The sequence below is a fragment of the Python bivittatus genome, unplaced genomic scaffold (assembly GCF_059951505.1).
Source record: "Python bivittatus isolate LINGU-HERP-01145 unplaced genomic scaffold, Pbiv_v1 ctg000020_np1212, whole genome shotgun sequence".
Taxonomy (NCBI): domain Eukaryota; kingdom Metazoa; phylum Chordata; class Lepidosauria; order Squamata; family Pythonidae; genus Python; species Python bivittatus.
Window position 1 is genome coordinate 81,561,892 of NW_028277030.1, and position 25,895 is coordinate 81,587,786.

At 36.9% G+C, this 25,895-nt stretch overlaps 1 protein-coding gene across 1 annotated transcript in view; it reads left to right on the forward strand.

Moving 5' to 3' along the window:
• The first annotated feature begins 830 nt into the window (after window positions 1-830).
• IGF2R (insulin like growth factor 2 receptor) overlaps window positions 831-25,895 on the forward strand; it is a 100,300-nt gene continuing 75,235 nt past the window's right edge. Inside the window, exons 1-2 of the mRNA XM_088142760.1 lie at window positions 831-1,089; window positions 13,010-13,140. Of these exons, the coding sequence (XP_087998886.1) occupies window positions 935-1,089; window positions 13,010-13,140 (286 nt within the window). The 5' untranslated portion in view covers window positions 831-934. The remainder of the gene's footprint in view (window positions 1,090-13,009; window positions 13,141-25,895) is intronic.

A 25,895-nucleotide genomic window follows, 5' to 3' on the forward strand; every position in this document is an offset into this window, starting at 1 on the left:
CATCTTACCTGAAGGGAAACCAACTATGCAACTCCTAGACTCAATGTAGGAAAAATCCCTAAATTAATGAGTCCTGTAATATATTACAATATCCATTTGTGATCATGTGGACAAGAGTCACCCTAGGAAGGTGAACGGCAGGACCTCTTCACACAACACATAATTCAGCTGTGTAATTCATAACTAGAACACATGAAGGCCACTAACTTGGATGGTGTTTATGAAGCATAGTTCAAGTGAGCACTAATAAGTTTAAGGCACCTGGTTGGGGGCAATATGCCTTCAAATACCAATTGCAAGAGGGGGTTGTTTCCACCTCCTTCTGGAACATCCTAGAAGCATCTGCTTGACCATTGCAAGAAACAAAATGCTGCCCTAAAATGGGGCTAGTAATAATCCAGCAACGCTCCTTATTTTCGAAGTATGTTCGATCTGCACCATCCTTTTAATTACTCAATAGAAGCAAGATGAGCCCTCAGTAAGAGGAACCACTCCCTGAAGCCACGGCGTCTCCGCACAACTGAATTTCGTGCCTCTCTTTAAACCTGTGGCTCCTTCCCTCGCGCCCGTCTCGCAGGCGCCAACGAGCCCTTCCCAGCCGAAGCAACCTGGGAGGGGAACGTCGGCACGCGCCCACCTGTGCTAGGGCTGCAGCGCCACGTACGCACGCGTCAACCAAAGCCGCCCTCGCGCCCATTCAAGAAGTGCGAGGAGGCTCCCCTCCCCTAATCGCGCCACCCGCCCCCGATTCCGTCATCCACGCGCCCCGCCTCACATGACTGCCGGCACGTGACCAGCTCGGGGTCGGTCAGGTGAACGGCGCTGGCGCGGTGGGTGGGTGGGAGTCACATGACTCTTCCGCCAGTGCGCTTCCTCGGTTTCTGCTCGATCATGTCAGCCGAGTAACCTTCGTGGAGCTCTCCCTCGGTCTGCCATGGGGCGCGTCGCGTTCGTCCCAGCGTGCGGGGCTGCTGCGCTCCGGCTCCGCTGGCTGCCTTCCCTCCTCTTGCTTCTCCTCCCGGGCCAGAAGGGAGACCTCCCCACCGTCGTAGCGGCCCAGGGCGCCTTCAATTACCAGGATCTGTGCCGGTAAGCGCCAGCCCTCCCACAGATCCGCTCCTCGCTTAGGGGAGTTGCAACTCCGTAGGGCCCGTAGGGCGGGACGGCTTAATGAATTGTCCTGGACCTTGGCCGGGTTCTAGCTGTTTTCTCTTTGACTTTGGCGGGCAGTGGGAGGTGTTGAACCTTAAATAAGCATTTGCGTGACTTCCTTTTCAACCGGCCTTGGAATGTTTTCACGGTTAGATTTCCAAGTGCCTTTCTACTCTTTCTCTGAGTTACTCCACGGTTAAATTAAGAAGCACCGCGCTTGAAAAAGCACACGTCCTTTGCAGTTACCAGACAAATGCTGGTGTTTGTTTTATCAGGTAACCAGAGAGCTCCTGTTTAACCTGGTTTCCCGAAAAGCTTGCTGCATGTCATTTGCTATAATATATTGGTTTGGGGGCAGTAACTTTAATTAGATTCAGCTGCTGCTTATTCAGTCATCTATTTAAATTGTGCTGGTTCCTAGTCTTTTCTTACACAAAATTCTAGGTTTTTAAAAATGTACTAGAGCTCGTTTGAGTAGTATTTCTCTTATAAGAACGCTGTTGCAAAATGCTATTAATTGCCTGGCTCAGGCTTCCTCTAAGCATTCTAACAAATAGTATATAAGTGTTTCATTGTAGATCAGAATGCTCTTAAAATATAGGGACTGTTCTAAACCTAAACAGCAAGAAAAACCGGTTCCATTCCCATGTTATGCAAAAGAAAACATAGACTGGGGTGAAAGAAAATAACTTTCACATGAAGGGGTGAACTGGGTCTAAATAAGACTTTCTGCTGGGACTTTTTGGGTTCCTGATAAATGGCCCAAAAGTCTTTAGCTGAGTTTATTCAATATGCTAAGCCATGGTTGGTTTAACCAGTTTATTTAGTAAATGAGTCTTTGTAACATGCTAAGTCATACAATGACCATAAAACGAAACCACATTGTAATTTAGCATGTTATGTACCAGGCCTATATGTCAGTGGAAGGTTCATATCTGTCATGTTTATGAAAAGAGATCTGAAGCTTTGTACTACATCAGATTTTGACTATATAGCTCAAATAAATAATTGCTTAAAAAGACTAGCAACAATTCTACAGGGTGATAGAGAGGAAATTTTCTCAACTCTACCTGGTGATGCTAAGAACCTTTTACATGCACTTTACCAGTGAGTTACAACCTTTTCCTGCAAAGCAACATTCCAAACTCAGGGTAGCTTAGGATATATAGGTGCTTCACAGGTTGCATACTAGTACATTTAGCAAAGCCATGATCTTCATGTTTATCACCTTTGTATGCTATTGTATCTGTATTAGTATGCTATACAAGCATGAAGAATAAGTTATTTTAAGAAGTTTCTGCTTCCTCAATGGTACAGTCTAAGGCAATACCAAAGAAGTTATATCCTATTGTATGGGAGAACACTGGAAATTTATGTTTGCTTTATTTTGTAAATGTGCAAGTCAAATATATGAGTAAGTGTATATGAAGCACTGGGTTGGTCATTGTTAAATACTTATAAAGACTGCACCACCAGCAAATGCAACCTGGAGTTTTGGTTTTCTTCAGTTTCACTTTTTCTGAATGCAGCCTTCCTTTCATTATTTGTGAATTCATTCTCTTGTCAGAGTATTTTCTCAAGGCATCAACAGCAGCAGGCAAATTGTTCTTTCATAAGTGATACAAGACTTTGTATGGTTCCTTTCATGACTAAAATGAAATAATAAAATATTTTAAAATTTTTGGCAATATGTAAAAAAAAAAAGACATTTGGGACTCCATTATAAGAAGCTCACATGTACCACATGGCACCTCCAGCCCACACTTTGGAGAACCTAACTATTGTCTTTTCAGCTAATCAGTTATGAGCATTAGCAACTAATTAGCTCATTGTTTTTTTTATTACTAACATTCATATATCACTTTATTCCAATTGGCTCTGAATGGCATACAACCTAAGCAGAATTAAAAACAGCAAAACCCAAGCCACAATTCTCTTCGACAGTTAGCTTGTCTGCAGTTATAATTCTTCCTGATTAAAATATATTTTAATATATTAATGCAAATTAAGCTCATGCAGAGTGATACCCTATTAACTATGTATTATTGAGGCACTTTGTCATTATGATTCATAAGTCTTCATTGTTTCAAGTGGGGAGAAAAAGGTGTATGTTCCATTGGTCGGTCATTATTAGACATTGGTAATGCTTATACTATACAGAGCAGTTGTCCAATGGCTTAATTTGTTCATAAAAATAGTGTCCTACTTTCTGACTTGCTCTTAAAACAATATTAGAATTTCCTGAACATTTCTCTCACTCTACCACTACTTGTAGCACAGTTGTATTATTTATTAATCAAATTAAGATCTATGTACCATAGAATTTTGTGAGATTTTTACCCCAGATAAGTTATATGTAATTTCTTTCTTTCTCTATATAGAGATGGAAAGGGAAACTCTCCTTCAGGTTGGAAACTGAACTAATGACTTCATGGAAGTATCCATTAATTTTCTTGGCAGCACTACAGAGGTTGTTTGCTTTTGCCTTCTTCTGGGATATTATTCTAACTTCTTAGGCTATCCTAAAATACTGGTATTACTTGGAGGCTTGACCGTGGTTAGTTTTCAAACCCAGAAAAGGTGTTTCAGATACTGTAGCTGTTGGAGTGTGTGAAAGTACACATACATATATGTATATGATAGCTTTATCCTGTTTCCTAAAATATGGGTAGTCTCTGGGTTAAGAACACCTGGTTTAAGGACAGCCCACAGTTAAGAATGGAGCCTATTGTAGCAAAATTTGAGTTAAATACATAATGGTTTGAGTTAATTACACAATACTACTGTTAATACAATAATACTGTTCCAGCTTACATACAAATTTGACTTAAGGACAGACCTTGGGAACCGAACTTGTTCTTAAACTGGGGACTACCTATATACAGAATTGCGTTAAGATGGGGATAGTGAGAGCTTGGAGAATTCCACTTGGTATCATTATGTTATACCCCTTTCTGCAGCGGTTACTTTAATCAACTTCATTAATATTTAGCAATCTAATTAATCTAAAATGGGTTTTCCATTTCTTCTTGAACATAGTGAAGATTCACCTGGTTTTTCTTTTTTACACATCCACCAAACATGATAAAATATCCCTTGTTCACATTTCCAGTATAAATTTGAAGTGCCTTTATACATTCTAGACAATTTCTTTGGTGACATATACCAACAGTACAGCATTTTATAAAAATTCTCTTTAAGATTATAACATAGTGTAAATTTTGGATTCAAATACACCGATTCAGAGGATTTTAAAGATTAATATACAATTGAGACCAGATGTTTTTTCTTTTGGGATTGATGGACAAACAGTTGGAAAAAGTCATGGAACTTCCTTTTTGTATATGATAACTGCAGTGAGATTATTGTATGCATGAAGATGGAAACATTTGGCATTAGCCACAATGGAGGAATGGTTGGTGAAGATGATGGAAGTTGCTGAGATGGCCAAATTGACTGATTAGAGAAAAGACAATGTCTACATTTATTGCTGACTGGAAACCCCTTATGGACTTTTTGTGTAAAACAGAAAAAAAAATTAACTTATAATGTATGGTTTTGATGATTAGACAGGATAGATTATAGAGAGTAATGTTGTAACCATAGAGTAAGAGGTAAATTTATAATTGTAATTATAACTGCCGTAAATAAGATTGGAAGCAGTTTCTTTGTATCTTTTTTTTTCTATTTTTCTTTCACTTTTTTCCCCTTTCTTGCACTTTTAGCTTTCTCTTTTATTTCTTTTTCTTTTTTCTTAATATTAGTTTGTATTAGTTTTTATCTTTTTAAAGAATTTTTAATAAAATTATATATATATATTGTATATAATTTATATATATATATATATTTGGCTGGTTTGTCCAACCTGCTAAACCATGGTTTATTGAATAAGCCACAGCTAATAAGTCACCCAACACACTAAGACAAAATCAGATGAATCTCATTATGGCTTAATATGTTCTATGAGCAAGGCCATGCTCTGTCCCAGTACAAAATGAAGATTGCCAATGGTGTAATGGTATTATTTCTGTAATACACCAATGGGTGCTGAGAGTGAAAGAATAATGCAAGGATGTAGGTTATCTTTTGATATGACTTGTTGACTTGGAGATATAAATCAGGAACTTCATTGGATTTTTAATATATTTTAATATATTCAAATCTATTTCTTTAATGCTTTTGTAATGGTATGTGGAAATTACTTTGGGAGACGGGGAAGAGCCACAGCAATGGTTAAATAAGAGGCAGCTTAGTCTGCATGAAGAATGTGGGCATGGCAAATTCTTGGGCTGTAAAGGTGATGGGGGAGAAATGTACTTTCAGACTTGCAAGATTCTGTTAAGATTGTTACCTTACAATAAAGTAGAACTAGTACTTTTGGTGTGCTGCTGGTCTGGACTACCTCACAAGGCTGACAGCTTCTCAGGTGGAAGCTTTGGAAAAATGAATCACATTTTTGTGCATCAAAGGGAAGGTGTCTTAACCAAAACAACTGTGAATTATAACAAAAATATAATCTAAATGTATAATACAATGTGGGAAAAGTGTTGTGGATATCACGCATTAAAATTCTTTCCAGGTTTAATTAACATTGAGTTTCAACTAATAATGTATTTGTGATTGAAGTGACTTCTACCTGCAGTGTATATTGAAGAACTGTGGATGCATTTTTCTTATGAGTAAAACAATCTTTTGTACTAATGTAGTTGTTAATTAAGCATTGTTTTGTAAGTACTGTTTTTAAAAAAAACTCTGGCTCTTGTCCTAGCAAAAAGCAATTTAGTTTTTGTCTTCATGTGAATTTGGCAGATCTATTTAAGGTTGCTGTGTTTTTATTTAAATGCTTGTAAACTTTAAAAATATCACTAATATAAAATATAGATTTATTATCCCTAGTTCAGCCCAGATTATCAGGACCATAGTGATGGCTTCCATGTGCTGTCTTTAATAGTTTTTTTAATTAAACTATTTTGTGTGATATTTTGCATTTATTCTTCCTATTAGAAAACAAGGGCAGATATAATATAAGGATCAGTTATTCTAGAGATAATTCTGAATTTTCCAGATTCGAGAAAGTTGTAATATTTGCAACATTATCATTCCTAATTATATCGCACTGATTATGCCAATGTTTGGAATTACACTTTCTAATCATATCTGTTTGTAGCAATTTGTAGGCTCTGTCTTTTCAACTGTGGCACAATTAATGGCAATAAATGCTTTATTCTTTTAAATGGTGTCTCTTCTGGGATATGTTCTGTTCCTTCTTGCTTTATTATCAGTACTCTAAATGTATTTTCCCTAGTGGAAATTAAAAGAGTTAAGTGCCTCTTCCAATTGCTGTCCTAGGTTGTTTCATTTTTGTAAGGTTTGTACTCTGTAAAATTAAACTTAGATGTATTTTATTAGATAGTTAATGCTTCTCATAATTTCTTTTCATAATATTGCTAATTATTCTTAAGGAAAGATTGATCTTTATAGCTGCAAGTACTTATTGTTTGACACAAAAAGAAGTGGCAGATAAAATTCCAAAACAGTTTAAATAGCGCTTGAAAATAATCCTTAAACAAATATAGACCAATATAACAATGAAATATGGTTTCCAACTACAAGTCCTAAAGCCAAACTCCAGTTGAGTGAGATTTGGATTTAGTTTTCTAAATGTGTTTCTTTTAGAAAAATAGTGCTTTTTAAGTGAAAGGTAAAGTAGCAGATGAAAATCAGAAAATATTTTTTATGAGTTAACTACATTTTTTATTATAAAGGCCACCTAACACATGGACCCTCTGACAATATTTATCTTATTTTATATATCAAATTTGTCAGTGCCCATCTTGTTAAAAAGTGACTCTGGGTGGTTTACAGAGAAGATAAAATCAATTAAAATACAATATAAAGCAGTCTTAAATAATAAATAAATTCCAAGAATTGATAGAATTGGCGAGTAGCTCAGGGAGTGTCATCAGGGCGCCAGCCACCCTCAGGGCTTATTAGAACTCTTATTGCCTCATGCAAGCTGACAGAGCCAGGTCTTTAGTCTTTTCCAGAAAACCGGGAGGATAGGGGCCCGCTGCACCTCTGGGGGCGGGGAGAATATCCCAAAGGGCAGAAGCAACAGCAGAGAAGATTCTCCTGGGCCTCACCAGCTGACATTCTCTCACTGACGGGGTCCGTAATATGCCCTCTCTGCCTGACGAGGTGGGATGGGTTGATGTGATGGGGATGAGATCGTTCCTCAGGTAACCTGGACCCATGCCGTATAGGGCTTTAAAGGTGATAACCAATACCTTGAATTGGACCCGGAAGCAAACTGGTACCCAATGCAGCTCCCACAGTAAAGGTATTATATGTGCCATCCTTGGGGCACCCAAGATTGTCCATGTGGCTGCATTTTGAACCAGCTGTATCTTCTGGATACTCTTCAAGGGTAGCCCCATGTAGAACACATTGCAATGCATGATTTCATTATCCAGGGAGAAAAATAATTTTTCTCAGAAGGAAGGTTATCACAAGTAGCATCAAATATTATGGAGCCTGACCACACAGTTATTTTCATATTCACAAGGATGATGGATGAATAGTAAGGAAGGACCCATATGATTAGACCCACTGCATGGTGGCGAGACTTCGCAATAGTTCTGTGCTATAAACTCTCAGAGAAGCAGCATAGATTGATGTTATGGTGGGAGATGGCATAGATATCATTGTAGGCGGAAAGCTGTATCAGTCTATGGTAGTCAAAAATCAGGAGTCTGGTAGCATCTTTTCTGACAAATTTTATTAAAAGGTATAAGCTTTTGTGAGCTAAAGCACATTTCATCAGATGCATGGAGTGGCTAAACTGATATAGGATGTAAATTGGGATGATTGGGAGAAAGGAAGGGGACCACAGGGTGGTTATGCAGATGTGTGACAGATTACAAGTACCTTATCAATTAAAAATTGTAATATGTAAAAAAAAAACCCATCTGCATTTATTGAGACCTTTTGAGATGGTCTGAACCTTTTGATGTGAGTTCAGCATTTTCTTGTTCAATTATGCTGGTAAAGATTCTATTTTCCAAAATAGCTATTTTGAGGTCTGTAATGGAATGCCTTTGGAAGTTGGAATGCCCTGGGTGCTTAAAATGCTCTGATACTACTTTCTCCTTGTTTTGAGGCCTGATGTCAAACATGTGTCCATTCATTCTTTTGCACAAGCTTTGTCCTATTGTCTTAAGTAGAATCCAGAGGGAGATTGCTGGTAGATGAACGTATAAAGGTGGGATATAAATTTAATAATTATTATTAGAAGATTCCCGTTATTGGAAGATGGATCACAGAAACAAGGAATTATTTATCTGTCTGCTTATCTATCAGCTGAAATAGGATGTCCTTAAAAGTTGCTATACCTGTACAAGGGTGCTAATAACTCTTCTCCAGGAGGTTGTTTTGTTGGTAGTGGCAACACTTTAAAAGGTATTAAACATGCACATTTGTATAAGTATATGCGGCCTTTCTACTGATAACCCTATGGAAGTATGGTGCTGAGGTGCAGAGACTACTGGTATTTGATCCGTGTCAAAGATTTTTAAAAAGCTTTAAAAGTTAGGACGCTGTAGCTGTTTCTGAACTGCTACATCTGGTAGGTTCAGTCAGTTTGGCCATTGCTGGGAGTTGTAATTCAGCAACAGATATGTTCCTCATTCTTGTTTTGAATTAAGCTCATGGTTTGTAATCAGTCTCAAATGTAATATGTTAAAGGAACACATTACTACTGCCTGTAGTTAAAGTAACCATTATATTTGCACAAATAACCCATATAGAGTTCCAGGTTTTTATTTATGTTGCATTTTATGGTTTGTTGTTTCTATATTTTCTGAGCTTACTGTATTTATTAAATAGTCCAATTAAATGCTCCACATCCTGTACATATTTCTCTGCTTTTTTATTTCTCATCATCCCATATGCCTGTTTGTAATTAAGGCAGTATTTAAAAGATAAATTATACAATATATTTGATTGTCAAATTTTATTTTTTCTATATAAAATATACAGCACAGCTGGGTGAACACTCAGGCTGTGTTCCCACAAAATTTAAGTCATGGTTTGATTAAGTATGGCTCAGTTAACTGAATAAGCAATAATTTGCAGCACGCACAACCTTTATTTGAGAGCCAGTTTGGTGTAGTAGTTAAGGCACAAGGCTAGAAACTGGGAGATGGTGTGTTCTAGTCCTGTCTTAGGTGCAAAGCCAGGCACACCCTCTCAGGTCTAGGAGGAAGGCCATGGCAAACCAGTTCTGAAAGCGTTGCCAGGAAAACTGCAGGGACTAGTCCAGGCAATTGCCAGGAGTCAAGACTGACTTAAAGTACTCAGTCTTCATGATACTATAGCCACCTAAAATGATAAGATGAATTTGGGTACTCTTCCATCATTAATACAACCAGTTATTGATTGGGTTGGGCAAGAAATAAATAGATCACTTTTAAAAATTAAGATTTCATCTGTTTTAAGTAAAATAGTGATATAATTTGTGACCCACATTTTGAGAGATATTGCAGTAAACCATGTTTTGACTAAGGTACAGTTGTCTGGGTTCTGTGAAAACATGGTATTTAAGCATGATCTGAAAACCACAGATACTGGTTTCATGCAATATGCTAATCCTGAACCAAGCAAACTACATAATGGCTTAGCTCAATATATGAATTTGGTCATTGTTTCGTAATCATCAAGGTTCATTTGCCAAGGTAAATACTCTGTGTTTCTCTCATAAACTTGACAAACTTGTCTTCATCCTGAGCTGGAAGGGAAGTAAAATTTCTTCATAGTTTTGGGAAGTCTTTAAGGTGCTCTTTAGTTTCTTGCAAATGCTACATGATAAGCTTAAGAAAGGCCTTCTCCTGAGATTAGAATACATAGGGGATCAGGGGGTTGTGCATATAAGCTTCTCATACCCTATTAATTGCCTAACCTGGCTTCAAGCTCGGGAGAGGAGTTATAGACAAGCAATATAAGATCAGGGGTAAAAACCTATCCTTAGAAGATATGAGAGCTTTCCATTGTTAGTTCTTCTCATCCAAAGACAGACTGAATTTATAGCAACCTGACAATAATAATTAGCAAATTTGTTTTTTGGAGGCAGCACAGTTATCAGAACTGTTGATAACTGAAGTACAGTATCTTTGTTCTAATACAGTTACATATGTTTAAATATTCTTTTTTGGGTAGACTGCCATATGCACCAGATAGATAGATAGATAGATAGATAGATAGATAGATAGATAGATAGATAGATAGATAGATAGATAGATAGATATCCCCATTTGGCTGACCAAGTTCAGAACATTTATGGATCAGTTGATCTTGTCAAGCCATCGAAATAGAACAGTTGAATTACAGGGTGATTTCAGTGAGGTCAGAAGGACCATATTTTGTGATGTTAAACAATTCTTTCTGTCTGGCTTTGTGTACTTTACCTAAGTCATTCTGGTTGACTGACAGTCACATGATTGGGAACAGAAAACTCAGGAAAGTTGGCTCCAATGTTTGAATCACTTTTTGTGGTTGTGATTCATCCAGTTAGCTGTCTAGGCCTATAGTTGAATCATTTTAAATATTTTCTGCTTGCAGGACTTATTATGGAAAAACGCCTCTCATATTATTAGGGGACCAAAGGATTCATTTACAGATACTATGGCAAGTTTATGCGTAACAACGATAATGTGACAGATAAAACAAATAATATTGGGGAAACATTTTTTTTGAGAATGCATACATTTCCAAAAATGTATACACTGAAGAAAAATGGTTGAAAATACATGTTTAGATGTACCATATTATTAGCATTTTAAAATAAAAACATGTAATGCAGTTCCAGTTCTTAATTAATGATTACTGCTAAGTTTTGTTGACCCTTTTTTCCAGTTCACTAGCATCTGATATTTCTATATATACTTAAGAGTCAGACATAGTAGTAACTTACGATAGTAATAGAAGTATGTTTTTAAAAATATAAGAGTGAAAAGTTCATTCAAGTAATCATGGGGAAGTGTCTTAAAAATGGAATTGTATTTTTTGATGTTCTTTGTGCATAAGCTTATATGTTTAATATCTAGTATCTTCAGATGGGGAGATTTTTCTCTAAAATGCTAAGCTAGGATGTTCAACTTTTAGGGTTGCAGGATCTATTTAGTTTTTTTATTAGAATTACTAAGATTCACTAAGCATAACATTTGTGCTCTGAAAAGAAGACAAAGAATTGAAGAAAAAGAGCATATGGCCACCCCTAAAATTTGTTTTCACAGATCCTTTCACACAAATAATTTGTTTCTGTTGTTGTTGTTGTTGTGAGTTTAGTACCTGTTTTTATGGAGGTGGTGAAGAGATATCTGTTTTTTGTCATTGTTAAGCCCTTGGAAGATGATAAATCTCTGTTGATTTACTAGAAATCATTTGGAGATTTAGATCTTTCCTGATCCTACCCTTGGTATAGTTGGAGAATGATCTGCTACAGTGACATGGCTTGCACCCAATGCTGAATCAAAATGCAGTTTGTTTGTATATGGCTTAATGCAGTGTGTGAATCCAATTATTCCAGTCTATAAGCGATTATTAAACAATCATATTTGGTGCATGGTGTGAATTCAGCTAGTTGAAGTCACTTTACTATGTTCCTCAGCTTTAAATTCTAATTTTCTCATGTAAAAACAATCCTTGTCTGATTTGCATTTCATAATTGACATGCTTTTTTCAGTAATAGATAACTAACCAATGATAAGTGAAAATGAATTTTTACTTTGTTTCATTGGCTCACCTGAAATGTGTGTTTTTTAAAAATGATCACTTTTACCCAAGTTATATCTCCTTGTCTAAGTCTTTAGTGTCAATAATACTCTTGAAGGCAGTTGACTGGTTGGTTCTTTAAAAATTGTTTATATTTTAAAACTTTACAAAACTAAAAAGTTTTATTTACCTTCTTGGCAATTCATATAACTTAAGTATTTGTTATGTAGGTTATGTGGTCCAAATGCTGTAACTGCTTTTGATCCTATTGTTCACAGTGGTGAGAGGCTTTGGAGGAATTAACTGTGATTCCTAAGTAATTAACATTTTTTATAAGAAGCTGAAGATACTGTACTATTTATGTTGATTCAGGAATAATGAACTTGAATATCTTCTGATAAAGCAATGAAAAATTGCTGTAAACTATAAGAAATTAGTTTTGTATATTATAAAATCAAAATAATAGAATATTTTGCTTTGTATATATGAGACACATCAGAATGTTTAATGGGGTTGTCCTGTTAGTGTCACATTTTGGGTTGATATCAACAGAATTAGTAATATGGCTCCTGATCAATTGCTGTGTGAAATTTTTATGTTCTTCTTAATACCCTCCCAGTATTTGGAATCTTCAAGCTATCAAGTGGCTTTTCAGACCTGGGGGTTATCTAAAGGAATGATTATCCAACATATGAAGGAGAAATCTACTGTTGGTTTGCAGCAGTAGATTACTGACACATTATCATTCAGCATTTTAATTAGTTTTTTTCCCAGTAAGAGACAAGAAGGAAGATGTTTGAGCAAAACAATCCAAGTTTTTGGAGGAGTTCTGTTCTTAACATAATTTTCCAGGCTTTTCCATGTTTTTTATTTTTATTTATTATTAGAATGATTATGAATTTACATTATTTCATTAATACTCTTTTATGTACATATGCTTTATATTAATTAGATGGGGATAATAAAAGTACTAACAACAAACAGGTGAAAAAGTTGTTGGCTTGAAGATACAGTTGAGTAGTTTGGGTTGAAACAGTTATTTCTGGAGTTTGCTAGCAGATAGCAATGATACTTTCCCCCCTTTTTTCAGCTATACGTGGGAAGCTGTTGATCCTGATAAAGTGCATTATAGAATAAATCTCTGTGGCGGTGCAGGAGATTGTGGGAGATCCAGTGCCATTTGTGCCCATGACCTAAAAAAACAATTGTCTTTTTCAGTAGGTAAGTCTAAAGGTTTGTTTGCTACCTGGATTAAAAATGCCAAATGCCATCTGTTCAACTTCTCTGCTTTTTATAGATATTAGTGCTGAAGGCTTCTTGTTTTATTTTTTAATCAATTATGTGCCAAATCTCTCTGTTAAAAAATTAACTTACAGCAATTTGTGTCATATTTGTGTAACATGCAGAGATCATATTACAAAAGGGTATGATGGCTCCAAAGTTATAAGAATTAAAGAAAGCAGGTTTCCTAACTAAGAAGGTATCTGTGTGCATATCCTTCACGTTATTTTCTTTTGGGGTAAGCGGAATGATATGAAATGCCCCAAAACAATAAGAAATTCCTGTCTGTCTGTCTGTCTGTCTGTCTGTCTGTCTGTCTGTCTGTCTGTCTGTCTGTCTATCTATCTATCTATCTATCTATCTATCTATCTATCTATCTATCTATCTATCTATCTATCTATCACATTTATATAGCCACCCATTTCATACAAAGTGACTCTGGGTAATAGTAAAATAGTAAGCAAATACTAACCAAAGAAATAGTAAAATAGTAAGCAAAGAAATTAAAGGCATGATACAAGAAAAGGAAAGGAAATACAACTTCATTTAGTTTGTACTAGTATCATTAATGATGCTTCTGTTCTGTTTTGTCCTTGTCAACTGTCCTTGCTTTATTAATAAATGCATTAAATAACCAAAGAGCCATCATACACCCTTGTCTTATTTCCTGCTCATTGCTGAACCATTCATAAAGTATTCTGTTTATTCTCATATTTGCTTTACTTCCATCATATACTGCTCCTGCTGCATTCAGCAACCAACCACTTCTGATTTCCGCAAAATATTCTGTAATTCAAGCCTATTCATTTTATTATGCACTTTCTCTTTAAATCAATGTACAATAAACTTGCTTTCTCCCATCCATGCATTTCCCATGACCTGATGAAGAGCAAAAGTCTGGTCCTGCCTGGCATAAAAATGCATTTGCACTTTCCAGATGTTGCTCATTGTTACCTCTCATATCCTTTCAGTCAAAATTCTGCCAAACATCTTCACTTCTCAAGCACACTTAATAAACTAATTGCCTTGGAGCTTTTGCATTAACTCTTGCTAACTTTCCCTTCGTATAGGGAAACAAAAAAAGTGATCTTGTAGTCATCACACATTTTTCTCCAGTTATACAGTCATACCTGCAGTCTAAACATTTGTCAACATCTTCAAGGCATTTATGACTTCTTTTGCATCTATTTCTTCTTGGATTTACATTTGTTGCAAATGTAATCTTTGACATATTGCTATTATTTCCATACAAAGTTCTAAAATTCTCCTAGGATTCCCTCACTTCAGTTTCATCATAATTCATTTCATCACATTTATTTCAGTTAAATTTCACTCTGCTGTAGACTTCATGTTCTTCATTCACTTTCAGAATAATATGTAACTTCAATCAAAACTATTTTGCATTCTTTCTGCCTCTTTTAATCATTTCAATTCCTTGTTTTGTTTGATTACTTCCTTTGCACCTATTCTTTCTGTCTATACACATCCTCATTTTTTGCAACACTAATTCTCATATACACATTATTCCAGCAAGCATCCTTTTCTATTCTACTCATTATTGTTCCACATTTCCGTAGCACTCAGTAGTGTAATTTGTTTCATTCTGTTTTATGCACCTACTATTTTCACTTTCTATGTAATCACTCTCGATTTATTTTGTTGGGAGATTAATTTATCTTTCATACAAGACTTGTATTTTCCCTTCCTATAATTCTTTTACTTTCACTCTAGTTTGTTTCACTTCTCCCATATCTATTATTGCCCAAGATCCACTCGATATTGCCAAATAATGCCTTTTTCACATTCAGAACTGTTAGTCTTTAATTTTTTTTCAGCTTTTCTTATGTCTCTGGATTTGAATTCATTCCTTTGCCATATGTAGGTATGAATAGACTTGTGCTTAAACCATGTGCTCTAAACGAAAGAACTTTTGCATTCCAAATATTTACCTGTCAATGTTTTCATTTATAGAGTCTCTCACCCATTCACTTTTTATAAACTCTCTTGTCTCATAGTCGCTCGTCCATTTTTGTCACCTAATGAAATAATTTTTCCCCTGGAACCTCATACATTCAGAATAGTGCAGTCTTTCCCAGAACTCATATTAGGTCCTTCACTTTTCATTTTCCTGCAGATATTGATGTATTCATTAACTCTAATTCACAAGATCAAATCCTTTTCATTCAAACCTATTATATACTTTCCCTTTTTCTTTTATAGACATGCAATATATTCCTTTTTGTTTCTTTTATTTCATTTGTGAAGTCATGCTCTTTGCCACTGACTCCTCTTACATTTCAAATTGCAATTTTTTATGTTCCGTGATCATTACCTGATGACACCATAAATAATTGATGTTTGCTGCCCATCATGGGTTAGGTAAATTGAGACTTTCAAGTAATACTTTTTAGTAAGATAGGGAAAGTATAAAGTATAAAGGTTATCAGTCTTAGTAGTACTCGTGCCATATATAGCATTCTCTCCTAATGTTAAGAACAGTACTGATCTGTTCGGACACATTTTGGCCCATACATCACAAGTAGAATCAAAGCCCAACTTTACCCTAAGCATGTGTGCTTTGTTCTGTGCAAGCTAGGATCTGTAGTTTAGAAACTACTGTGAGGAATGTACAGCACCCTTGAAGGTGGTATGAACTAGGCTGATTGTAAACCCCTTATCACAAACATCCCCATAGCAATGTAAGAGAGGATGTTGTCTTCCTGGCAGTTGGCACCTTGAACAATTTGTTTCTTCCCCTCTGACACTATTGCTTTCCTTATAGATAGCAGTTCTTCTGTCCTTGTAGATAGCAGCCAAGAACAGGGACATTCTGCCTACAGGGGAGTGTCTCCCACTAACCTTTAGTGGGGTCCCCCTCCAGTAAGTACTGCCTAATAAACACTGCAGTGAAGCCTTGATTATTTTGCCTTTGTGTCCTGTGTTTTGATTCCACACTACCTTGCAAGCTAGCATCCTGTGACCTGTATCCCATCAACTTGGAAGTACGTGTAGTGTACTGAGAGATGATCAAGATGCAACTAGAGCCACTTTGGTAGCCTTTAAAAATGTTAGGCTATATCTCCATGACTCCCAGCCATGCCAAATGTACCTGGAAAGTTCCAGGTTAGAAAAAGCTGCCTTAAAACTAAATGTTTCTCTCATTTATACGTGTTTGGCTTCCTTGTATACAGTGTAATAGGTCTAAGAGGTGAGGTTCTTTGTTTGCCAGGAGGAAACAGTTTCTTTACATTATATTTAATTGGACTCAAACAAGAGCAAGCAGGATATGTAAGCAGTCTGTCCAAGGTTTTGTACAATACTGCTGTGGTCTGGATCACTTTTTCTATTAGAGCACATTATCTGAATTAGCAAGATTTTCTGCTAATATTTCAATCCCCATGATCTGGTTTTCCTGGGGATTTGGATATGTTATTCCTCATTCCTTCTCAGAATCAGCAGGAGAACATATGGTATGAGCTAGACTGCTTAATAGCTTAATAAAACCTAATCTCTACCATAATCTCATTAGGTGGATTTATGCCATCCATTTTTTAAAATGACTGTATAAATACCAAATAAAGTTATGATGATGATTTTTTGTGCCTCTGAGTCAGTGTTGACTCCTGGTAACTGCCTGGACTAGTCCCTGCAGTTTTCTTGGCAAAGTTTTTCGGAAGTGATTTGCTGTTGCTTCCTTCCTAGGACTGAGAGAGAGGGACTAACCCAAGGCTTTGTACCTAAGGTAGGAATAGAACTCACAGACTCCCATTTCTAGCCTTGTGCTTTAACCTCTATACCACATTGGTTCTCTAATTATGAATAAGTAATAACTAAAAACCCAGGGTAAAACAATTAACTTTTATTTGTGTAAAAGCAAGCCAGCATGCCAAGAACAAGAAGTGCTTTGTTATAAAATCATGTATAACCTTTTTTTTGGTAATAATTAAAGTTTACAAATACAAAGATAAAAGACTAATACAAGCTAAGAGAAATATAAAAAGTGAAATAAATAAAAAGTGCAAGGAGAAAAAAAAAGAAAAAAGGAAAAAATAAGAAAAGGAAAAATATAAACTCCCCTCCTTCCTCCAGACAAGTATAAACAACTTCAGTAATTTAACACCTCCTCTAGTATTTCAATAACTAAAAAAAATCTCTTCTTCCCATATCTCATCTCTTATCAATAAACAAATTGTAAAAACTCATCATCCAGTCCTATTCAGCAAAAGTCCATTAACAGCTACCAGAAATAACATATATATTTTAACCTTAAATAAATCCATTTTGTATTCCAACATCACTTTCTCTGAGGAATAAAGCAAAAGAAATCTCTCCCCATTTATAAACAAATCTTCAACGCCTTGTCATTCAGTCCTGGTCAAGAAGAAATTCCATTAATAGCTACCAGAAACCACAACATATATATTGTAACCCTGATCAAATAAATTCACTTTATAGTCCTTCCATTTACTTTTAAAAAGTTTAGTCTTTAACCCTGTCAAGTAATATCCCACAAGTTGATTTCTTATCATTTTCTCGTTGTCGCCTCTCAAGAACAGCTTTAGCAGTTTAACAGGTCCCTTTTGTAAATCCAAGATAAGAAAGCTATCCAAATCACTCTTTATTATAATTTATTGTTTGTATGTTTAATAATTTGTGGTTATTAAAACATCACCCAGTTTCATTTGTAAATCCATTGTGGCATCTTTTTCCATATCACTCTTATAATCTGTCATTTTCAAATCCATTTTCAAATCCACATAATCTTTTTCCATATCACTCTTGTAGTCTGGCATTTTTTTAAAATCCATTTTTAAATCGGTAATAAAATCATGTATAAATTCTTGAATGAGAGACATAAATTCAGAATCACATTTCTCCTTAATTCAGCCAAGTAAAAGTGTTGCATAGCAGGTGCCTCTGCATTTGAATCCCATAGTCTTTTTGTATGAGTTGGATAACTTTCTGAAAAGGGCTTGGAATTTGGAGTTGGATTTCTGCAGGAGTGAATAGCACATTTCCTTATTCAGGTTTTAGAGTATAATCTTAGTGCCTACATGAAGATATTTCAGGGTGAGCCTACTAAATGGAGAAGCTATTCCTAAAAAACTAGTTCAACAGTATGTCAAATGAATTTAGCTTTTAAAAAGAAATGTGGATGGAGCTATGCAGCCTTGATGCTCTCGGTTTGCATGGAATGCTGCTCTAGCTGTAGTCTGAACCTCTCCCTATATTGGTGTAATTAAATGGTAGTATAATGAAGTGTGCCAAACTAATTAAAGACAGCTTTGCCCTAACTGCCCACAGCATTTCCATTCTTCATTACATGATTGCTATTCTATGAGGGAGTATTTCTCTTGCAGTGAAGGGTTTTGATTGTAAAATGGGTGTATACCATTATATTGACTCTTGTGCTTTTCTTAATTGTTCCAACAACTGTTATGGATACATATAAAGCTTTACAAAGGAAAGGCTAACAGTTCTCCCTATCTGGTGCTCAAATGTTTGAGGCTTCAGTTCCACTAATTTTACAGATTCTAAAATAAAACAGGATTTTCAGTAACCAGAGTGAAGAGACTCTGACTTCTTAACATTTCCATTCTTAAACTTAACTCTAATATTCATGAACTCAACCATCTTTCCTCTTGATGTTTAAGTTATTAATTATTAATTAAGTTATTAATGGGGGTATTGCCATGCACTGAAAAGGTCCAGGCCTGTGAGATACAGTCTTGCTAATTTTTACATATGCAAATTGAAATGTTATTTTAAAATATATTGTATTTATTTTTGTCAGATTAATACCATACCCGGGCCATTCTAAATTGTCTCTAGGTGTCCCGTCAGATCTGGCAGGAGGGACATGCTTGGGTTCCATATACAGTCATGTGAAAAAGAAGGTACACCCTCTTTTAGTTCTATGGTTTTACAGTGGGGCAAAAAAGTATTTAGTCAGCCATCAATTGTGCAAGTTCTCCCACTTAAAAAGATGAGAGAGGCCTGTAATTTTCATCATAGGTATACCTCAACTATGAGAGACAAAATGGGGGAAAAAATCCAGAAAATCACATTGTCTGATTTTTAAAGAATTTATTTGCAAATCATGGTGGAAAATAAGTATTTGGTCACCTACAAACAAGCAAGATGTCTGGCTCTCACAGACCTGTAACTACTTCTTTAAGAGGCTCCTCTGTCCTCCACTCGTTACCTGTAGTAATGACACCTGTTTGACCTTGTTATCAGTATAAAAGACACCTGTCCACAACCTCAAACAGTCACACTCCAAACTCCATTATGGCCAAGACCAAAGAGCTGTTGAAGGACACCAGAAACAAAATTGTAGACCTGCACCAGGCTGGGAAGACTGAATCTGCAATAGGCAAGCAGCTTGGTGTGAAGAAATCAACTGTGGGAGCAATAATTAGAAAATGGAAGACATACAAGACCACTGATAATCTCCCTTGATCTGGGGCTCCACGTAAGATCTCACCCCGTGGGGTCAAAATGATCACAGGGACGGTGAGCAAAAATCCCAGAACCACACGGGGGGACCTAGTGAATGACCTGGAGAGAGCTGGGACCAAAGTAACAAAGGCTACCATCAGTAACACACCATGCTGCCAGGGACTCAAATCTTGCAGTGCCAGATGTGTCCCCCTGCTTAAGCCAGTACATGTCCGGGCCCGTCTGAAGTTTGCTAGAGAGCATTTGGAGGATCCAGAAGAGGATTGGGAGAATGTCATATGGTCAGATGAAACCAAAGTAGAACGTTTTGGTCTAAACTCAACTTGTCGTGTTTGGAGGAGAGAGAATGCTGAGTTGCATCCAAAGAACACCATACTTACTGTGAAGCATGGGGGTGGAAACATCATGCTTTGGGGCTGTTTTTCTGCAAAGGGACCAGGACGACTGATCCGTGTAAAGGAAAGAATGAATGAGGCCATGTATTGTGAGATTTTGAGTGAACACCTCCTTCCATCAGCAAGAGCATTGAAGATGAAACGTGGCTGGGTCTTTCAGCATGAAAGCATCAGCATGATCCCAAACACACCACCCGGGCAACGAAGGAGTGGCTTCGTAAGAAGCATTTCAAGGTCCTGGAGTGGCCTAGCCAGTCTCCAGATCTCAACCCCATGGAAAACCTTTGGAGGGAGTTGAAAGTCCGTGTTGCCCAGCGACAGCCCCAAAACATCACTGCTCTAGAGGAGATCTGCATGGAGGAATGGGACAAAATACCAGCAACAGTGTGTGAAAACCTTGTGAAGACTTACAGAAAACGTTTGACCTCTGTCATTGCCAACAAAGGATATATAACAAAGTATTGAGATGAACTTTGGATATTGACCAAATACTTATTTTCCACCATGATTTGCAAATAAATTCTTTAAAAATCAGACAATGTGATTTTCTGGATTTTTTCCCCCATTTTGTCTCTCACAGTTGAGGTATACCTATGATGAAAATTACAGGCCTCTCTCATCTTTTTAAGTGGGAGAACTTGCACAATTGGTGGCTGACTAAATACTTTTTTGCCCCACTGTACATATCAGGACATAATAAAAATCATCTGGTCTTTAGCAGTTCTCAAAAGTAGGTAAATACAACCTCAGATGAACAACAACATATGACATATTACACAATGTCATCATTTATTTTACAAAAAGAAAGCCAAAATGGAGAAGCCACGTGTGAAAAACTAAGTACACCCTTACTGCTTCCATAGGTATGAAGAAGCTGAGTAGCAGCCAAGTGCTGCTAATCAAATGCCCTTGATCAACTGGTCATCAGCAAGTGTGACTACCTCTATAAAAGCCGAAGTTTTAGGAGTTTGCTGTTCTCAAGCATTGAGGTGTGTGTAAACACAATGCCAAAGAGTAAAAACATCAGCAATGATCTTAGAGAAGCAATTGTTGCTGCCCATCAATCTGGGAAGGGTTATAAGGCCATTTCCAAACAATTTAAAGTCCCTCGTTCTACAGTGAGAAAGATTATTCACAAGTGGAAAACATTCCAGACGATTGCCAATCTTCCCAGGAGTGGCTGTCCCAGCAAATTCACTCCAAGGTCAGACCGTGCAACGCTCAGAGAAATTGCAAAAAATCCAAGAGTTACGTCTCAGACTCTACAGGCCTCAGTTAGCATGTTCAATGTTAAAGTTCAGGACAGTACAATTAGAAAAAGTCTGAATAAGTATGGTTTGTTTGGAAGGGTTGCCAGGAGAAGCCTCTTCTCTCTAAAAAGAACATGGCAGCACAGTTTAGGTTTGCAAAGTTGCATCTGAACAAATCACAAGATTTCTGGAACACTGTCCTTTGGACAGACGAGACCAAAGTGGAGATGTTTGGCCATAATGCACAGCACCACATTTGGCGAAAACCAAACACAGCGTATCAGCACAAATATCTCATACCAATTGTCAAGCATGGTGGTGGAGAGGTGATGATTTGGGCTTGTTTTGCAGCCACAGGACCTGGGCACCTTGCAGTCATTGAGTCAGCCATGAACTCCTCTGTATACCAAAGTATTCTAGAGTCAAATGTGAGGCCATCTGTCTGACAGCTAAAGCTTGGCTGACATTGGATCATGCAACAGGACAATGATTCCAAGCACACCAGCAAATTGACAATAGAATGGCTGAAAAAAAAGAAAGAATCAAGGTGTTGCAATGGCCCAGTCAAAGTCCAGACCTCAACCTGATTGAAATGTGTGATGGGACCTCAAGAGCTGTGTATAAATAAATGCCCGCAAACTTCAATGAACTGAAGCAACGTTGTAAAGAACAGTGGGCCAAAATTCCTCCATAACGATGTGAGAGACTGATAAAGTCATACAGAAAACGATTACTTCAAGTTATTGCTGCTAAAGGTGGTTCTACAAGCTATTGAATCATAAGGTGTACTTAGTTTTTCACACCTGGTTTCTCTATTTTGGCTTTCTTTTTGTAAAATAAATGATGACATTGTGTAATATATCATGTGTTGTTGTTCATCTGAGGTTGTATTTACCTTCTTTTGAGAACTGCTAAGGACCAGATGATTTTTATTATGTCCTGATACATAAAACCATAGAACTCAAAGAGGGTGTACTTTCTTTTTCACACAACTGTATATTAGAGATTGCTATCTTATGGGACCTAGGAAGTGTGTCTTTTCAGTTGTAGCATCTACCTTCTGAACATCATACCACCTGAAAATAGGCTGGCCCCAACCGTGTTGGCTTTTCAGAAAACGATTAAGATCTGGCTATTTTCCCAGGCATGGGGTTGGGAAGTTAGCTGAACCCAGGTAAGCTGGTTGCTGGTTTCCTTGGTTGCTGCAGTATGTTTGTCCTTGTCTTTAGTTTTTATTTTACTAGTGGTATGGTTTTAAATTTTGTTATCTGCCCAGAGTCATGTTTGTGAGGTGGGTAGCTGGTCTGCAAAGATTTCAGTTCCTTTATCTGTGTTCTGGGAGTATCAGACAAACTGTGCTGCTGAGTGGCTGTTTCCCTATGATTGAAGCCCTTGTATTTAAGTCCTGAAGAAAAACCCTGAGAACCTGGGGCCATGCCACCGTCAGCATTTCAGGCACATCCTTGAGCCTGAAGTAGCTGCTGAGGCTAGCAAGGGGAAAGCCAGCAGTAATTGGTGTGGTGCTATCTGTGAGTGGTCTAGGGCAAGAGAGCAGTGTCATAAGTATGGAAGCATGACTTTGCAGGGGCTACCCTATCAGCCCAATCTGCGTACCTGATAGAGGATAGACTGCTCAGTAGAGGAATGAGCTGCTTCACTGCTAAGACTTAGCACAAGCCCACTGCCCCCCCCCCCCCATCAGTGCTTTAGAAAATGCTGGATGGAATTTATTCCAACACATTCCAAAAGTTTAACTGGTAAGCACAAAGAATTTCTTGTCTAGGCTGCAGCTATAGTAATTGTGCACCTCATTCCATTCTTTTTTTTTTAAAATAAGTTTATTAGAATTATAGATGAAAAGAATGAAAGCCAATACAGGCTACAAAGTACAAACAGAAAAATACAAAGAAAGGAAAAAAGTGTGGAAGGAAAAAAAAAAGAGAAAAGAAAAAATAGAAAAAATAGAAAAAAGAAAGAAGCAACTTCTCCCTTCATCCCAGCAAGTAAAAACAATCATACTATCTGTAAATACAACATGATCTCACTTCACCCCATATCTCATCTATTGAATTAAAAAAAAAAATCCAAATGTTTCATCAGTTGTTCTTCATCAGCAAAAGTCCAGTAAGGGCAACCAGATGTAACTGTTTTTCTCCTTTAGCCCTGGTTGAATAAACCAACCTTATATTCCTTCCCTGAGTTTTTAAAAATATCTTCTAACCCCTTCAAAAAGAGTCCCAGAGCTCGTTTTTTGTTCATCAGTGTTTCAAGCCAAAAATCTTTAAGAACTTTAGCAAAATTCTTTTGTATATCCAATTTGTCCTTTTGTTTGTCGTTTCTAACAAAGTCCTTCAAAACCCTGACAGAACTCTTTTGTATATTTGGTAGAAAGAAGATATCCAAGTCCATTGTTTGGTTCAGTATTTGTATATCTCCGTTTAGGAGTGAATCATCCATTGGTTCCATTTGTGTGCCTGTATCTTTCTCCATATCTTTCTCATTGCTTGGTACGTTTAAGTTCCCCTTCACAAACATCCACGGCAACTTGCCCCTGTTCTATACATTCATGACACGTTCTGTCATTTTCGTCAAGTTTATCACTTCTGTCAAAAAACTCAGCAGACAGATATCCCCAAATTTGTATTAAAGATTTCTGCTCCATTTTCTTTATCCTCTAGCTCCCTCTAGTGTCCATCCTTCAAGGTCCCCTTATCATAAAGAAACTCAGAGCACCATTTTCCCAAGATAAAGTTTCTTCTAATTAAATTAAAACTCTTTGTGGGCATTTAAAATTATAATTCCAGGTCCATCTGAGCCCTCAACCTGTTATTAAACTTTCTAAAGTCCATATTCTGAGCACCTTTTTGCTGTTTAATCCAGGAAGTAATCTTTTTCAAAAGCTTTTAAAAATCACATTTCAAAGTTACTTCAATATTTGAGATGGATAGTAATATCACATTTCTTTACGTTTGAATTAGAAGGGGGTTATTCCTAGGTGAGTTTAACCTGATGATAAGCCCAATTGAAACTCATGACTTAAAGTGGACCTGTTGCAGTTCTCTGAGGACCACTTTCCTATGTGGCAAGTGTCTTGGCATGTGTTTATGCGTGTTTCAGGTGTGTCTTTGAGCTGTGATAAAATAGCTGATAATCACACCTCTTTGACACCCTGATTAGAACACTCTATTTACCTGTGTAAGGTTTTGGACCCCATGACATTTGTTTGATTGCTGTGTGAACCCTGGAGCTAAAAAAAAATATGTCCCCCACCCTGGTCCATTTGGTCCATCCAAACGTATCTGTTACAGTTGTGCATCTTTGTTACAACTAGCTGAATTGGCAATATCTTTTGTGGTTTAATCAAGACATGTGTAAAATTTATTAGGATATGTTATAGGCCCAAGGGGGAGTTTGGAAATTCCATCAAGGGCTTCTTGCTTTGGTACATACTTCTCCATTTTGATAACTGTGCACTTATTCTGGACAGTTTATCTTGCCTAGATTTATTGTGACTTGGTTTTCCTAATCTGCTTAGTTTCCACAGATTTCTCTGCTCTTCTCTGCTCTTCCCTTTATATTTCAAATTTGTCACTGTCCATCTTACTGCAGAGCGACTGGGTGGTTTACAATAAAAGAATAAATATTAATTAAAATATAATAAATTGTAATTAAAAACACATTACAAAAGGTCCCTATCTGAATAATAAATAGCATCCAAGAAGCTGATGTTAACTAAGAGTAGACTCATGGAGCATCTTCAAGACTTCTGTATGCACAATTTTGGAAAACCCAGACACTACCAACAATACAAGAATGGTTGTTAAAACTGATGGAAATGGCAGAAAATGATAAACTGACTTGCTTATTAAAAGAAAATTCAAATAACTATTACCTTAAAGAATGGAAACCATTGATGGACTATTTGTAAAATGCAGGTGGGGCGAAGCTTATATAGGGATTTGAAGATGAGATTATAAATGTAATGGGATATATTTTGACAAAGAATTATTCCTACTTAATGCATTAAAAACTAGCACTTATGACACTCTTATTATTCTTAAGACCAGAGATAGATTGGAAGCTATCTATTTTTCATGTCTTTTTTCTTTTTCTTTTACTTTATTTCACTTTTTCTTTTCCTTTTCTTTATAATTTGTATTTTCAATTTTCTTTTTCATTTCTAACTTTTAACTTTGTAATCTTAAAATCTCAATGAAATACTATTTAAAAAAATTAAAATATAATAAATTGTAATTAAAAACACATTATAGAAGGTCCCTATCTGAATAATAAATAGCATCCAAGAAGCTGATGTTAATTAAGAGTAGACTCAGGGAGTGTCTTCAAGGGGAGCATCTTCAAGGTGCCAGCCATCCCCAGGGTTGGTTGTATCCCCTCTTGCCCCACGCGAGTTGGCAAAGCCAAGTCTTCACCCTTTCTGGAAAGCTGGGGGAGTGGGGGCCTGCCTCACCTCTGGGGGAAGAGTGTTCCACAGGGTGGGGGCAATGACAGAGAAGGCTCTCCTCCTGGGCCCTGCCAGTCGACATTTCTTTGTAGACAGGGTCTGCAGCCTACCTTCTCTGCCTGA